Source organism: Sycon ciliatum, chromosome 3, assembly GCF_964019385.1.
Source record: "Sycon ciliatum chromosome 3, ocSycCili1.1, whole genome shotgun sequence".
Lineage (NCBI taxonomy): Eukaryota > Metazoa > Porifera > Calcarea > Leucosolenida > Sycettidae > Sycon > Sycon ciliatum.
In genome coordinates, this window is record NC_088645.1 from 3,070,814 (window position 1) to 3,089,684 (window position 18,871).

An 18,871-nucleotide genomic window follows, 5' to 3' on the forward strand; every position below is an offset into this window, starting at 1 on the left:
AAACAAAAGTCGACAGCAGTATGTCGCACTGGTACTTCCTTTGCAAAGCTCCAGTTAGCTCTTTGTTTTGTTTCTGATTGCAAAGGAGTATAAGGATGTTTGTTTGGTGTTAGTGTGACACATACCTCATACTTGTAAATTATTTTGTTGTATCAAAGGTGGCGATGCAGCCCGCGCGGCTCTGAAATGAAAGACGTCGGAGCTTGTCATCTCCGTTTTCACCAACTAGGGGTGTGAACGGGTAGCAGGGTACCTGTGCTACCGGTAATCAGAGCGGGTATTCAGGTTCCAGTTGGTTCCTGAGAACCCAATCGGGTAGTGGGAGTACTTTGTTTTTGCAACGGTGCATGGGAGAAGCATGGCTATGTGCTTAGTGTAAACTTTCTATGTAGCACAAGTGCACACTCACAGTACAAACGATGTCAAAAATACCCGATAGGGTACCCGTGCTACCCGGATGGAAATACCCGAACTCGTTACCCGACCAAACCCCTACCCGTTGCAGCCCTATCAGCAACATCGACAGATGAATCGCCTCCACGTAGCTACATTGCGTTCCTTTGAGGCTCAGGTTGTTGGGTTTATAGCCTGCCGGAGGTGAACTGTTGTCTGCACTCGCACTCATCATCGTGTTGTTGCTCACATGAAAAGTTTAAAACATAGACGTACTTTTGTGCCCACAGAATAATACTAAGATCTAGGAAGAAGTCAAAAGGTGAATGCTCGGCTCCTTTTTATTTTGATTTGGCTGCTGCACGTGGGTCTCTGCCTCTTTGGTATTCTCCTTCTGTACGACGTACCCATATGGCCATTTGTGTTGGATCATGGAGTTCAGAAGGCACACATGCACCGTACATCATGGTACATTGGAACAGCTAGCTCGATCGACCAGCACATGGGCTGGACTTCGTTTTTGACGACGAATGTGGAGGTCAAGTCCTGCGTGACATCACTCGGTACTTCGGGACAATTTTGGGCACCTTCCTTTCAAGTTTTCACCCACTTCCAGTCATCGCAGGGAAAATGATGAAGTACAACATCGTGATCAGGAGCAAAAAGACTACAAGGCAAGACAAAGAAACATTTTGGTGAATACAAGCCTGATTTTCAAGATGCACTGTTGGCACACAAGTCTGGTTTTAGCGTTGCCATACGTAGAAATACCTGTCTTATATAGAAGCCTGTCTCATGTAGGAGCCTGCAAAAATTCTCCCCAAAATTCATCTAAGCCCCGGCTTTTATACACCGTCACGTGGAATTACGCATCTATGAGCGACATCTACAGAACCTGCTGGTAGAGTAGACGTGTACACAAGTCTCGTCCTGGGCACGTTTTTTCTTCTTTTTTCAGCTCCAGTAAAGCTGTATTTTTCATTGCAAAGCCGTCCTCGATTGTTGTGTTCGTTTTTCAAACAAATTGGACATTCAATGAAGAAAGCAGCAGACATAACAGCCTGATTGAATTTTCTTGTGGCATAGGACGGCCACACAGAGACACTTTGAGATTTTCTCAATATAAAATGCCGTATGTACGATACAGACTTCAATTTGTGCGATTTCACAATTGTTCGAGATCTACCACATCGAGCAGAACGGGTTCCAAACACACGCTTACCGATGGCTAGGCTGCCGACCTGACTGGACAAATGATCCCTGGGTTCACCCGACGCCAGAAGTCGGAAACCATGTCCTTTGCCACAACGTCTATCTCCAAAATGAACTCCATCTTCGTCTGAAATACTCAATATTCAACCAAGATTCGTGGTCTCACGCTTTCTCATATTGAATCATTTGTTGTTGTGGCAATTGCAGGGCAGATCCTCTCCACTGCTTCAACAGGGTTTGGCTTCAAAGAATGCCTGGAACAAGCCATATCGAGGTTGCAAGCCACCCCTTTCAGCAAGAAATTCGAAATTTCAATGGTGGAAGATATACTTTGAAGAGAATTTCAAAAAGTATGGTTCGCGGCGCGATCGTTCAACCTACATCATTCAAACTTTGCAGGATTACCTACATGCATGGAACCACAGGGTTTGATGTCATAGCCGACACACAGAGTCACACACATAGCAAATTCGTGTGCACAGATACTAAATTAGTGGACGTCGTCATTTTCTTCCCGCTGGTCTCAAATGTACTATGACGTGCTATTTCGCCTGGTGCGACTTTACAGTATTTGGGTAAAAGTTACTTGAGAAGAGCTTGTAGCTTGTAGCTTATTGTTTTCTAAAGTTTGATTACTTTTTCATCACACTATTATACACTAGCAAGATATCCCTTAAACCCTCATACCCAGACAAAAGTTTAGTAAAAATTGACACGCTTCACGTTAGACTCGGCTTGAATCCGAGTTTTCAACATCAGCAGAAACACCACCACCCTCTAGGATCAAGGTGTATATGCAGAAACACCACCACCCTCTAGGATCAAGGTGTATATGCAGCTACTAGGTGATGGGAGGTGAGTAGATCAGACCTCACCAGACTCAGCCCAACGCAACAAAGAATTAGGTTGGAGATTGTGTGCTGCTTCGATTAGCTGGTCTTTTAATGTGAAAATCTCAAAGAGCAGGAAAGCAATTCCAGGCCACTGGCAGCAACTGGCTCGGGAGGAACGGCAATAAACCCACATTGTGCCAAAATGCGATTGCAAAGCAATGCCAATGCAAATGGCAGCAACTGGTTCATGATGAGCCGCAATTAGCGAAGCAAATCACCAGTTATAAGCGATAGAGCTACATAAAGCAGCAACACTATCCCCTCACAACCCCTGCAGCAAACAGTTATCAAGGAGTGAGATTCACCAAAGTAGGTCATTTCATGGACAGAACGTACCGATATTTGTAACTGTCCATGTTAGAAATCAGATTAGCTCACTCACTGAGGCAAGCCCAAGCTGAGATCTTTGACTTAGTCTCCATAGTAACGTGCATATAGCGTAGGCACACATCCCTCTGCCACCTGGCGGCAAGACAAATCAGTGAATCAGGTATTCTTGCCAATTAGGTATCCCTGCTATGGCGGCGGTAGTAGCGGCACAAATTCGAAATGAGTATGCCGAGTAAAGTTCGGTGTTTGGCACCGCAGCACTTTCAAGCAGGAAGTGGACAGTCCTGGTGAAAAACACCTCTGGAAAGCGGCATACCCTTGCCAAGTGGACAGTACTGGTGAAAAACACCTCTGGATAGCGGCATACCCTTGCTAAGTGAACAGTTCTGATGAAAACACCTCTAGATAGCGGCATACCCTTGCCAAGTGGACAGTTCTGATGAAAAACACCTCTAGATAGCGGCATACCCTTGCCAAGTGGACAGTTCTGATGAAAACACCTCTGAATAGCGGTATACCCTTGCCAAGTGGACAGTTCTGATGAAAACACCTCTGGATAGCGGCATACCCTTGCCAAGTGGACAGTTCTGATGAAAAACACCTCTTGATAGCGGCATACCCTTGCCAAGTGGACAGTACTGATGAAAAACACCTCTGGATAGCGGCATACCCTTGCCAAGTGGACAGTTCTGATGAAAACACCTCTGAATAGCGGTATATCCTTGCCAAGTGGACAGTACTGGTGAAAAACACCTCTGAATAGCGGCATACCATTGCCAAGTGGACAGTTCTGATGAAAAACACCTCTGGATAGCGGCATACCCTTGCCAAGTGGAGAGTACTGATGAAAAACACACCTCTAGATAGCGGCATACCCTTGCCAAGTGGAGAGTACTGATAAAAAAAACACCTCTGGATAGCGGCATACCCTTGCCAAGTGGAGAGTACTGATGAAAAACACACCTCTAGATAGCGGCATACCCTTGCCAAGTGGAGAGTACTGATGAAAAACACACCTCTGGATAGCGGCATACCCTTGCCAAGTGGAGAGTACAGATGAAAAAAACACCTCTGGATAGCGGCATACCCTTGCCAAGTGGAGAGTACAGATGAAAAAAACACCTCTGGATAGCGGCATACCCTTGCCAAGTGGACAGTAATGGTGAAAACACCTCTAGATAGCGGTATACCATTGTTAAGTACATGTAGATGAGCAGATGCATTCCGACTGCCAATCATTGCCAGGTAGTGTAGTGTACAGAGGGAAGTAAGGGCAACTAGCCGGACCAATGACAATTTGGACTCCCTTCCAAATTGTTTGTTTGCTTCTTTTATTTGAATTCGTTTAGAGCACAGGCAATTCTGCCTTCTCACCAGAGGAAAACCCTCCGGTTCCTGCTAAGAACGAATATAATATTACGAGAGAAGGAAATATTATAAAGAATCATAACATGATAATTCCAAAGCACAAAGTTTGTATATAATTCAAATGGGTGTGTGTATGTGTAAGCATGCAGTGAAGAACACACAGAGAAAACATGCAGTAATGTGTAGGGATGCCGAGCAAGGTGGTTACAAATTACAATTAATTCTGTTCAGAGCCAGTTTAAAGGCAAACGTCGCACTGTGGAGGCGAATATCGCTGGGAAGGGCATTCCAAAGAGTGCTTCCCACAAATGTCAATGACTGACGACCGGAAGGTCCAGGAAGGAAAGGCACTTGCAGTAGCCGCTGTTCCTGTCCTCGAGTAATTCGGCGATCATCCCGGGATGCTTGACCTGTATTAGCCATCAACTGAAAGTAGGTGCAGAAAAGAGGACTTGCAAGATCATGTAGGCAACGGAAAACAAAAAACAAAACCTTGTAGTTAAAAGTGTGAGTTAGGGATCGAATAGATAAGCGCACGAGGAGGGGGGCTGTGGATGCACGGCTGGAGAGTCGGAAAATTGCACGAGTTCCGGATTTGTTGGATTTGATTAAACGACTCTGCAGCTGCTGTGTCAGCGAAGGGAAGAATGCATTGGATGCGTACGTTAGTCGTGCTTGCACAATGCCAATGTACCAAAGTCTGCGGGCTCTTATGGGCAGAGATCGCCCATGGCGCCATAGCTGGCTGATGGCGACTGACGCCTTCTGCACAACACTGGAGACATGTGGCTGCCAGGATAGCTGATGCGTCAGTCCTTGATTTCTTCAACAGTATGATTATGCTGCCTGATTCAAATCTGATGCAGTCTGTCCGCAGGCCCTCGATCAATTCTAAGCATCTTGGCAACAGACGGATGTCGAAAATGCAGCAAACTCAAGAAGAACGCAGTCAAGCTCAGCCAAATTGAGGACGGGCTGGTGGGCATAAACAAACTTCCTTAGAATAAGCAGGGTTATGGGCAATATATGCTTCACTGGCTCAATCACATGTCATTGTTGGACAACCATCAACACTGCCTTGATAAGCCAGGTCTTGGCCAGGGGATCCTCTAGACCCTGTTCAACGGGTGCATTTCTTACATCTTCCAAGTAAATAGATATCACACAAGGACAGACACAGCGAGCAATAAAGTGCAAGGTAGCAAATGACAGGATCAGAAGCTGAGTAAGGTTGCAGATTGCAAAGGGATGAAAACCAACAAAAGAACATTCACAGGCAGAGTCTGGTGCATCTGATATCAGCAGCAATTGCACAGGCAGTTTACTTGGTGACTTCGATCACAAGAACACAGGAAGATGACCATGGTCCGGGTTTAGCTGGGCTACTGGAGCATGACAACGAAATTCCAGCATACGAAAAGGAGAAAGTCAATCGGCGGTGACATTCTGGGAGCTAGCAGTGTGCATCCGATTTACACTGATATTGATGACATTTCGGAGTTTGAAGCTTGAAGACGTTTCAGCAAAATCTGATGCTATCCCTTGCAGTGCAGGCTGCTACAAGGGGCATATACATTCTTCTACTCCATAGACTGCAGCATGTCACTGTGGGTGCTGTTCCATGAACCTTGAGTCAACTTCCCGTTGTAAGCACCTCATCAATGGGTGCCAGTTGCATCTGTGTGTAGTCTGAGGTCTAGTGATAAGGTTCTATTCGGAGGAATGCCATGGGCAACAAACTAGAGCTTATCCGATAGGGATTCGAGTTGGTGTTGGATATTTTCTGGCTGTTGATTGTGCTGGTCAACACCAACATGGACATCCTAGCCTAGGGCCGCACACAGTCCAGGATGATACCGAGTTAAGTCAATGATCTCACAGAACCTTCCACCTTTGCTGGCGCTAGTGACACGAATAGATAGAGGAAGGACCACAGCAGGATTACTAATTAACGCTGTGCAACAGTTTGGCCAGTTTAACCCTTTGGAGTCCATGGTTCGATTTCGAACCATGAGCATTTTGTATGCATATGGGCGCAGTCAAACTTTCGGTTCTCGGCCAAATCTTGACCCAATTCAACAATCGAATGGTCTAGATGGTAGAGAAAACTCTCAGCTATCGCCTCGAACAGGTCCGAAGTCTCTCTGATGAGGTTTGAGTGAGCGGCAAGCTATCAAGCATTTCGAATTTTCTGCGCTGCGTGCTGCGAGTCAGCAGTGCGTGAAAAAAAGGGATTTTCCCAGCTTCATGACAGGCGGCACATGCCAGGACCGGCGCGGCGCGATGTCACGGCAAGATAAGCTTCTACTCGAAAAAATTTGAACAGTTCTGAGCTAGATTCAGTGAAATGGCTACAAGAGACCGATTTCGTCTCAGATCTGGAGCTGGACTCGCGTTTGGGGCGCGTTGTGGCGGACAATGAATAGTGCTCTTGGCGAGTTTGGGCTCATTGTTTTTCTCTCATCAAGAGCTTTCCAACGAGCCCAAGATCTTCAAAATCGGTGAAGTAGAACCAAAGTTATGTTGGAAATGGAGTGCGCATTTTCGTGACTGCCACAAATTCTGCGGAAGCAAAAAAGTTACGGACTCCAAAGGGTTAAATGTTTAGAAAATCGTCCTAGGAGTTGCAAAGCGTGGCATTAGAGAAATGGTTACTGACAATCCATTCTATGGCTGAGGCAACTGAATCAAAGAGATTGGCAGAGTTCAAGCAAAGTCCAAATGCTAGAGCACGTTCGTACTATTAACTGCCTTGCCAGAATATGACAAATAGCGGGTGGTCTTCAGGACATATTGGGATATGCCGGAACACACTTTTGATCCCTAGCTTCACAAGATACACTGGCTGAGGTGGGGCCATACTAGTAGTATCTGATTTTGGCACGTTAAGATGTACTGAGCAAAGTATGGGAAAGGAAGGTTATGAACGCATGCAACAGGTATTTGCAGTTCACGTTGGGATCTCGTGATCCCATCTACTGGGCTGGCTGTTGGTGAACTTTTGCCGGAGTACTGGTTACGTGGATGATCCTTGTCACAGTGGTTGCAAATGTAGATGAGCTGGCAGATTGACCATATGCACTTGGTGAGATTGAGGTTGAGGTAGATGACGGCGCCTGCATTGTTGCGGGTGAGCAGCGAAGATGATGCTGTTTGGGCTTGGTGTGCTATTTCGAGATGAAAGAAAGGACACGTGTTGTGTTCAGACACCAGGTGAACAAGGTTTTCATGACATACATTGAGGCCTAGCTTCGCCTGGGATACAGAGTGGCCAAGTATTTACGTCAGTGGTAGCAAATTGCTTGCCTGGCTGGGAAGCGACAGGCCTTCAAAATTGTGGATTTTACAAAGCCTCTGCGAAATACTGCCTGTTGACCTGAAAAATCCATGCACTGGGATAACAGCCTTCCGGCAGTGTAATAAGAGTGCATTACTAATCACAACATTCATATGGAGATACGCTGCTGTCGACCATGTTGTGATAGCATGCAGACGTCTACAAGCCAGGCGAATGGTGCCCAGCACCGCTTCAACTGATATTGCATCCCCGGACGAACTAAATTTGAGCAAAAAAGACTTATGGTTATCAACTGCCTCCAAGGTCTAAGGCAACAGTAGGTCAGAGAAGTTCCAGCAGGATATGAACATGCTGTCATCATATTCCCAAGCACCTATCTTGATCACCCAGCCAGCAGGGTGTTGAGTATGCAGCACTCACGCCATTGTCGGCTAACACAGCTGGTGACGCTAGTACTGTCCATGGTTGCGGCAAGACAGAGGTTCCAACCTTGTCCGTTATGGCAGAATGAACTTCAACTTGAATTACTTCTCGAATCCCAGCTGGACCCAAAGTGGATAAGTGGCTGACTAGCAATTCGCACACGTCCATGGCGAGAGGGGCAGAGTCATCTGAATGCTTTGTACTCCATGTCATCCAGCGATATCTGAACCAAAGTGCACAGGTGTCACTGACGTCTGAATTTGAAGCGCACATATATTAAAATCCGATGCTGATAAAAGCAAGAAGTGCACAGTTGACGACGGCATTGTTTCAGGCACCAACAAGCGTCAATGAAGTCTGATTTTGAAGCGTGGGGATGAGAGAATAAAAATCTGATGGTAGCACAAGCTGAAAGTCGCCAAAATTATGACTTTGCAGTGTAGCCAACATCAAGAAATACAGAGAAAGCAAGCATTCACGCACATGCACGGACGACACCATGTTGGTTGGCGTTACCAGGGAAGATACATGTGACGTCAGGCTAGGTGTGCGCAAAGCTCTGCGTTGGCAATGCAAGTGCAGTACCACATAGCACTTAACCCTTTCCATGCTGGGCCCCTTTTCTCCAATCGGCCGGCTGTCCAGCGCACTGACTCGCTTTGTGTAGTTAGCGCACAGCTCTGAACGAAATTTTTCTCAATTTACTCCACCTTGATGGAATTTCATCATCCTGGCCTCGTTGGAAAGATCAGGACCAAGCGAATCCATCATGGTAGATCTCAGCGACATAGACACACCAGGGCCACTTTTTCCTCCTCTCCAAACTACTCCACCGTGCCTCGGAACGGTACAACAACTCAATTTCATGTTCTTGTTCGACATCTTGCCCAAATTCACCCGATTTTCACGATTCGAACTGCGCTGGAAAGCTGAGGTCCAAGCGCTTCATTTGATGTCCATCATGCATGCGTCGTGCCAAAGGAAAATCCCCTAGCCTGCTCCAAAAAACTGCGAAGTCATGAATAAAAAATGGAGTTGGCTCCGGGCCGTAATCTCGTTCATCCTGTCGCCAAACAGTGATTCTTTATCCTATCGCGACGAACTTTATATGACCGCAAGACATTTACAACGGTGTATTCACTGTCGCGATGTGTTTATGTTTCACGGAGTTACGATAGTTTGTACACTGGACGATGCACTGCGATATAATGAGCGTTCGCCCCGGGCAGTGATTTTGGTGTTCATCCTGTTGCCGCTCAGTGGTTCTATATCCTATCGCAACGAAATTTGTGTCTTCGGAAAGATGACCTCAAGACCTTTGCTACGGTGTATTGATTGTCGCGACGTGTTTATGTGTCACGGATTTACCATAGTTTGTACACTGGTCTATGCACTGCGATATGATGCGTGAATTATTTTCCACATATATGCGCTCATGGCTCGAAAAGGGTTAAGTAGCGGTGCGTGACAAAAGCAAACATGCCAGTATGCATTTTAACACACACTAACTACCCTAATTGCCAGAGTATAAAGCGCACCTGAGCATAATACACAGAACAAATTTTGCCAAAGTTTAACTTAAGGCAACTCAAGGTATATCGGGAGTATAATACGCAGTCCTGATTTGAGAACATTTTGGATTACAAAGACAGTACTATAGTGTGATCAGAGCCAACATTTTCATAAAAATTACATCCGTAAATGCAAGTGTAACATATGGCGTTTCATGCACATCTTGCATTTGCAGTGTAGCTGGCAAAAGACACCAGAAATGTATGAATATGTTTTGTGTAGAGTCATGGACTCAGATGTGGTAAATTTGGCTACAGGGACATCCATAGTCATTAGACTTCCTCCAAAGTGCACATATTCTCATATTTGGAGCACAGTGCTCACCAGCAACTTGTGGCCTGAAATAGCGTATCTAAAGTTGGAACTACACTCTGACAAACACGGTACAATACTAGTGTGACAAAACTCACCTTCTTGAGAGGGACTTCCACCATAGCTGATACAGCAGTAACTGATGACTGCACATCGCCGATTTTTCCATCCAAGTCACTGCGCATGTCAGATTGAACTGAAAAGTTGTCAAGAAAAAACACAAAGAAAAAAACCAAGCGAGTCCTTTACTATATCCATACTATCCCTACACACACAATATAGCTATTCTTATATCCATACTATCCCTACACACACAATATAGCTATTCTTATATCCATACTATCCCTACACACACAATATAGCTATTCTTATATCCATACTATCTCTACACACACAATATAGCTATTCTTATATCCATATTATCCCTACACACACAATATAGCTATTCTTATATCCATACTATCCCTACACACACAATATAGCTATTCTTATATCCATACTATCCCTACACACACAATATAGCTATCCTTATATCCATACTATCTCTACACACACAATAATATTATAGCTATTCTTATATCCATACTATCCCTACACACACAATATAGCTATTCTTATATCCATACTATCCCTACGCACACAATATAGCTATTCTTATATCCATACTATCCCTACACACACAATATAGCTATTCTTATATCCATACTATCCCTACACACACAATATAGCTATCCTTATATCCATACTATCTCTACACACACACTAATATTATAGCTATTCTTATATCCATACTATCCCTACACACACAATATAGCTATTCTTATATCTATACTATCCCTACGCACACAATATAGCTATTCTTATATCCATACTATCCCTAAACACACAATATAGCTATTCTTATATCCATACTGTCCCTACACACACAATAATAGCTATTCTTATATCCATACTATCCCTACACACACATTATAGCTATTCTTATATCCATACTATCCCTATACACACAATATAGCTATTCTTATATCCATACTATCCCTACACACAATATAGCTATTCTTATATCCATACTATTCCTACACACACAATATAGCTATTCTTATATCCATACTATCCCTACACACACAGTGTAGCTATTCTTATATCCATACTATCTCTACACACACAATATGGCCCAATATCTGAGAAAATCGACCTTCCGGGCTATTTTGGTGAAAATGACTTTTCCATTGTAAAATGATTTCTGACCTGTGTAGAGTATTTTGACAACGTTTCACGGATTTCAGAGCAATATTCACCATGTAGCAATGCATTTTATGAGTAGGAGTCAAATTTTGGATTTGCACATCTTAGAATTGATTTTGAAAACTCAGCATGGTTGGTACTACTGTTTGTATCCAAGTTGTAACAATAACAGAAAACAGTTCAGGACTACAATAGAGTGTCTAAGCATTTCTTTTCCAGCTTTCACTCTGTTGGTAGGGTAGCTGCGACAGCAGCAAAGGCAGTAGGAGCAGGGCAGGTGATGTCTCTGTTCTCCTCGTGACAGTGCTGACGAACCTGCTTGAAAAGGTAGTCGGCACGAGCGTGTGACATCCCGGCTGGTTGCAGGGCAGGTGGAAGGACTTCCGTCTTCAATGTGCTGATGTCAGCATCCGGCTTGATAATCGACAAGGTCTTGTCAGCCTCCGTCGATGATCCAGACATCTCCACCATCCCAGGCTTGTCAGCTGAGAAGTGGAAATTCTGGTATTTCGTGATGTTTTTCACGGGCTTGAAAACAGTGGAAAGGTATGCATCCCACTGTCTCCAATCCCATGAAAACAAAACGGCCTTGTTGAAGGCTGCTGATTTATCTGTTGCATCAGCTAGCGGCTGAAGTGTATCGACGTCGGACTTCCTGTAAGTCTGCTTCAGCAACCCAAAGCCGCCATCGACAAAGCATCGAGTGTGCCCAACGCGCATGAAGCACAGGTCGATGGATTCGTTGAGCCCCACAATGACTCGCCAGCAGAGGTACCCAACGACTGTTTTGTTTTTGTTTTGTCCGCAGCAATTGTCGGCGTGCAGACCGATGTCGTGTGCGCCCTTGGCATGCTGCTGAAGATGGAAATGGAGGAGTGAGACCACTGAGTTTGGCCCATGGCATTTGCTGCCATCAACTCCGATGGTCTCATTTTCGTCAAACAAATAGTTGTGCTGTGCTGGCACAGCCTCCGCTGCAACACCAAAAATCTGGATCCGGCGCGGAACTTTAAAATACAACGCACCTACTCCACGGGCATGGTGTGGAATGTGCGCCTGCTGGGCAAAGTCGAACGTGAAGTGCTCGTATGCTGGCGCTTGCAACTCACTGCTTTGCTGTTCAGCTATGGCATCCTTTGCCTTCGCAATGCAGGCCCTGTAATGATCTCGCGCAACATTCGCCTTCTCCATGTGCGCCTTCAACTCTTCCACTGTTTTTTGTCTGGAAATTTCCGTTCTCGCTCGGGTGATCTTCGACTGCATGTCTGAACATTCTCCACACACATCTTCCTTCGGAGTCATAATCAAAACATCTGGAGTTTCTTTCAACCATAGTTTGACAAATGTCTGGTAAGAGACAGTGCCTCCGGCATTTACGTACTTCTGGTGCACCAGCTTCTTTGTAGTGATGCATGGCAAGTAAACTGGTGCTGGAGTGTTGTGCCCCCTGGGTGCAGCAGGCTGTGGGAGACCATTCACCACAGCGTAGTTACGAATGAAATCGCGTACCTGCGTTACACCCTCCGCAGACACAGCATGCCAGGGAGAACGACCAACATTTCCATGCTGTGGAGGAGTCAGAACGCCTGCGTCGAGATGTGCCTGCACTTGATGCACGTCGTATCGACTGGCGGAATTTGCATACAAAAATACCGCCTGACACGTTTTCACACCACCGACTTCGTACCGGTATGTCACTCGAGATCGCGCAGCATGATGTGCTCCGTGATGTCCTGAATCGCCACGATTAGCCAGAGCATCCAGCTTGCCACTCAAGAATACGCGACGGTCATCGTCGCCAAGAACCTCCGTAGAATTTCGCGATGATTTTAGAATTTCTGGTGGGACACTCAGGAAACAGTTTTGACTCCCTGCGCAAGGGCAGCCAGCGACCCGGCGTGCTTCGATGTCCTCAGTGGATGACAGCTTGATAGCTGGTTGCTTGTCCCTGCCTACAGCGGCAGCAGCTAGCGCTGTGGCCGGCTCCGGTTGCCCCTGATCATACTCATCAAGGTCCTCTTCATCGTCGCTGCCGACAGGTAAGTGCGTTGTGTCAAGTGCGATCGTTTCATCCGCGCTATCAGAAGCGCTGGCGTCGCTGGAGGGGATATCGCCAAAGAACGATGCATCATCGTCGATGAGATCGCGGTTGGCCTCTTCTGTGAATCCAATAACAACCTGACACAAGGATCGCCTTCGATTTCCTTCCGCCATTGTCGCCTCCGCAGTTTGCTGTGACAGAATCGATTTTTTTGCGATCAAATTTGTTTTGGCTTTTTTCTCAAAAAAGTCGCGTAGCCCCGAAGGTCGAAAGTCTCAGATATCGGGCCATATAGCTATTCTTATATCCATACTATCTCTACACACACAATATAGCTATTCTTATATCCATACTATCTCTACACACACAGTATAGCTATTCTTATATCCATACTATCCCTACACACACAATATAGCTATTCTTATAAACATACTATCTCTACACACACAATATAGCTATTCTTATATCCATACTATCCCTACACACACAATGTAGCTATTCTGATATCCATACTATCCCTACACACACAATATAGCTATTCTTATATCCATACTATCCCTATACACACAATATAGCTATTCTTATATCCATACTATCCCTACACACACAATATAGCTATTCTTATATCCATACTATCCCTACACACACTATATTGCTATTCTTATATCCATACTATCCCTACACACACAATATAGCTATTCTTATATCCATACTATCTCTACACACACAATATTGGCCCAGTGCATGCAATACCGTGTCTAAGGGCAAATTTTTGGAAATTTTTTTCTTTCTTGAAAATCAATCACAGGGGGTCTAGAGAACACGTCTGTGGAAGATAAAGTTGGATATCACATTTGAAAGTACATAGAGACCATGATTTCTATGGCATTGTCCAAAATAGAATATGCCTTGTATTATGCATTATCTACAGTGTCGTTGAAAGCAGCAACAGTTTTGCGTGTCAGCCTTTAGTATTGGCCAAGACATTCAATGAAGGCTGCCTTGCTCTCCAGTCGAAACTGGGCAACATTGTCCAGCAAGTTCTTGTGGCGTTGAGCTAACAAGAACTCGCGTTCTTTTTGTGCAAAGACAACATGGTCACGGAGTGGTTCCGTTGCATAATCCTTTTCATCCTATGCACGAGGAGAACGAATATCGTCCCGGAGCAGCTCACACTTGTTGCACACATACATCCGTCGCGTCATGAACTCCATGGACTTGCACTTCTTGTTCTACAGATACAAAATATACGGTAACCCAGGGTTTGCGCTTCACAAGATTGCTCGACATGTTCCGAAAGGGCAAACTTGTAGGTGACAGATATAGGTAAGTTTATTGGAGATTCCTCACCTCTCCTTCTTGGTGCAGCAGACAGCGGGAGACTGAACACTAAGCTGTAGGTCAGAATAAACTGCTGCACTCTGTCTCCCACTTCTGCACTAAATTTATTCCAAGGCACATTGCCAGATTTCCATGTGCACCAGGGTGACAGCTATTGACATAGTATTGCTCTCCTTGTCCACTTGCACACAGTCATGTTCTGCCAACCACAATCATCATGATCATGGAGCTGCATAAACGCGGCTCCACACACGATGTATCCCAAAACAGTTTATCCAAACGTGATGCGCGTCCGTTCCGTTGCGGAAGCTGTCGACTGATGCCCGACAGTCGACAGGTTCGTCATGAGTGCAGCGCAGCCAGCACACCAATATAAAAATGCCGAGGTCCTTCGATTTCATCGCCGAGATTTAGTCGTCGTAATGGAGGATTGCGCTCGGCGTGAAGCTGCTGATATGGTAGTTCCAAACGCAGCCACAGCCTTCGAGGATCAGTGAGTCCACAGCGGCAATGCTCTGAAGCGCATCCTGCTCATCGTCGCTTGCAGAGTCCACAGAATCTCCGCCTAAATTCATCCGCTCTCGACTCGCCTTCAACCTCAACGCAGGAGTCTTTCACTCCCGGACGCTTAGCTGGGGCTTCGTCGGAGTTACTGTGAGCATGCAGTACAGCTGCTAGTTGCCGATTGCTCCGACTCACGACTCGCCAAATAAATTGTCGTCTTCCTCCGCGATAGTAAACCTTGCCGATCTCTACGGACGCACCGGCGATAATCACGCGAGCGGTGCAGCTCAACTAACGTGCTGCTCGGCGTCTGCCGCGAGTGTGTCTACTCAGAGGCCCTTCCTCAAGTGCTACTTCCAAGTCGTCCTGCGTCGCCACGTCCATGTTGATTGCTGCAAGTTGATCGCTTGTTGCTTCTCTTTTCGTCTTGAGATCGACTAGGAATGACAAGATCCTCGATAGAGCCACAAAAAATATAACTCTTCTTTCCGAGCGATTTTCTCGAAATTCTGAAAGAAATCGGTTTCCCTCGAAGACACGTTTTCGCATGCACTGGCCCAATTATAGCTATTCTTATATCCATACTATCCCTACACACACAATATAGCTATTCTTATATCCATACTATCTCTATACACACAATATAGCTATTCTTATATCAATACTATCCCTACACACACAATATAGCTATTCTTATATCCATACTATCCCTATACACACAATATAGCTATTCTTATATCCATACTATCCCTACACACACAACATAGCTATTCTTATATCCATACTATCTCTACACACACAATATAGCTATTCCTATATCCATATTATCCCTACACCAACAATATAGCTATTCTTATATCCATACTATCTCTACACACACAATATAGCTATTCTTATATCCACACTATCTCTACACACACAATATAGCTATTCTTATATCCATACTATCTCTACGCACACAATATAGCTATCCTTATATCCATACTATCTCTACACACACAATATAGATATTCTTATATCCATACTATCTCTACACACACAATATAGCTATTCTTATATCCATACTATCCCTACACACACAATATAGCTATTCTTATATCCATACTATCCCTACACACACAATATAGCTATTCTTATATCCATACTATCCCTACACACACAATATAGCTATTCTTATATCCATACTATCCCTAGACACACAATATAGCTATTCTTATATCCATACTATCCCTACACACAATATAGCTATTCTTATATCCATACTATCCCTACACACACAATATAGCTATTCTTATATCCATACTATCCCTACACACAATAGAGCTATTCCTATATCCATACTATCCCTACACACACAATATAGCTATTCTTATATCCATACTATCCCTCCACACACAATATAGCTATTCTTATATCCATACTATCCCTACACACACAATATAGCTATTCTTATATCCATACTATCCCTACACACACAATATAGCTATTCTTATATCCATACTATCCCTACACACACAATATAGCTATTCTTTATCCATACTATCCCTACACACAGAATAGTGTTATTTTTCGTTGCCTGAGAGTAGCGAATGAAACGAAAAATGTATTTTTTGCCAGCATTTTCACCATAGTTACGGCACCAGGATTGCGTTAGCTGTTTTTTTGTCAGTGTTCTCAAACTTTTCTCTTCATCGTGGTCTTTCTCTTTTTGTTGTAGTTTTCATTTTTGTTCGTCCGTGGAAGAGCTTGACCATGCCACAAACGAGAAGTCGAAACTCGCCGGCAATCGTTTCGCTTGCACCCGTGGTTCAAACCACAGTTCCACCCAGAAAAAAGCGGACCCGGTCCGCCTCACCTGGAGCTGTGGGTACGGCCCCAAAGCCTATCCGTGCTGGCAATGTCGAGGAGCAAGGACCTGCTCCGGATCCCGTTATGGTGGATTCCCCGGAAGTTTCCGGCTCCCCACCAGCTTGGTTCGTGCAGGCCCTCGGACAGCTGTCTTTCCCAGTGCCTTTGACATCCCCTCCGATCACATCGTCGTTGGCTCCCCCCGTGTCCCCCGAATCGCCGTCTTCGCCATCCAACTGACCAACATCCGAGGCGGACAGGTCCCCTGCGTGATGGAATCTGACACAACTCGTGGCAAGCCAGCTGTTGAAACTGCAATACCCACAGGACAAAATCCAGGAGCTGAGGACAGTGTCTGAAACGGGTCCCAACCCCAAACCCCAGCAAACAAAAACCTTGCTCGTACTCGTAGCAAAAAATGCTGCGAACAACATTTTGAACTAAAAATCGAACTGTTTGCAACCAAGGACAGCGCCAAGCCCCTGGTCCGTGCAAGACACCAGCAAGGCGCTATGTCATCCATCGACCGAGCCTGATATACACATGAAACGAACTTCTGAGAATTGTGGAGGAAACGTTTGGGATATCGTGGTGATATTTGGATGCTGGTGATGACGCTGCACGCAAAACATGCAGGACGAAGAAACATGCCATCTCCAGCAGAAGCAGTGACCACTGCAGTAGCTACAGCAGCCTACAGCCGCAACTGCCACTGGGCTATCAGCCGTCGCCAGCCGCGAAATCACGAGGCCAGAGGACGGATCGTGGCGTTCTGCCAGTGATTATCCAGATAAGTTGATTTTATTGTATGCTTTTTCTCATAGGTTTAACAGATTGGTGCCGTAGTGTACTCCAGTCGGCTCCGTTCGAGCTTCTTTGCGTTCGTGAATGAAATTACTTGTTTCGCTACTCCAAGCATCCTCTGTAATAAAATGGATATTGTCTCTCCCTTTCTCTTCCTCCGGCAAGCACCGAATAATTCGGTACCGAGAGTAGCGCCGCCAACCATGAGGGATTTGTTTATTGTGGTATAAAGTGCTTTCTTACGCGTAGCTTGTCAGGCGTAGTTTTGCCGGTGAATAAGCTCCAGCTGATGGTAATCTCGCAATTTCTTTACACCCTTGCAGGCAATGTTTGCAATTCCAGTACTTTATGCGGGGAAGGGTACTGCACTAGTTCATCTTCCAGTATATCCATTGTACAGCGTCGGTGCATTATTAGTGCGGCAGTGGATGATTCTAAAAAATTGTGTATGTGAAGCTATCTTTGTGAACGCGCGTATGGCAAACTGTGAGCTGGTGGCATAACTGTGTTTTGAAATGAGTGCGCTCCGCATAGTGTGTTGGCGGACAAGGCCTGTTGCATCTGTCTTACTGAACGCATTGTGCGTTATGGTATGTTGGAATGGTCATGCCTGATGAGTGCATCGTGCACTGAGTGTCGGCGATGATTCCTGGTGTAACTGTCCTAATTGAAAAGCACATTGTGGACTGTGCTGTAAAACTGTGTGTCTCGATGAGTGTACTTCGCATAGTGTATTGATGGACAAGTCCTGTTGTATCTTTCTTACTGGATGAACGCATTGTGCATTGTGCTATGGCAGAACTGTCTTACTTGAGGACTCGAGTGCATTGTGTGCTGAGTGTTAGTATTGATTCCTGGTGTAACCGTCTTAATCAACGAGCACATTATGCACTGTGCAATGACATATGAGTCCCGATAGAACTGTCTCTTAATTTGTCTGTCTCTCATTTTCAGTTTCTTGTTCTTTCGTCTGTTTTGTTCCCTATTTTTGTTTTTGTTTTGTTGTTAGCGTTCCCCGGCCTTGGAGGAGACATAGTTATTGGATTTTCTTTTCTTGGAAAGTAATCGTGTAGTTATATATGGTCTGGGCTTGATCCTATGTGCAAAATGAGTGCTAGCGGAGTGCTGTCACTATAGTCTGTGGAGGGCATGCGTTTTTGTGTGAGGCTCCCAGGGAGCAAAGGTGTGGAATACTTGGTGATCTGCATGCCTATGGGAGGCAGATCTGGAGCTCACTGGGAGCGTGTGAGTCATTCCCACCTGGTGGGCAGGTTGTGCGTGTGTTTT

General features: G+C 45.2%; 1 protein-coding gene across 1 annotated transcript in view; it reads right to left on the reverse strand.

Moving 5' to 3' along the window:
• The window catches only part of LOC135811225 (tripartite motif-containing protein 2-like), a 117,062-nt gene extending 107,068 nt beyond the window's left edge, over positions 1 to 9,994 (reverse strand). The window contains exon 1 of the mRNA XM_065324419.1: positions 9,900 to 9,994. Coding sequence (XP_065180491.1) covers positions 9,900 to 9,986 — 87 coding nt within the window. The 5' untranslated portion in view covers positions 9,987 to 9,994. The remainder of the gene's footprint in view (positions 1 to 9,899) is intronic.
• Between the last annotated feature and the right edge of the window lie 8,877 nt (positions 9,995 to 18,871).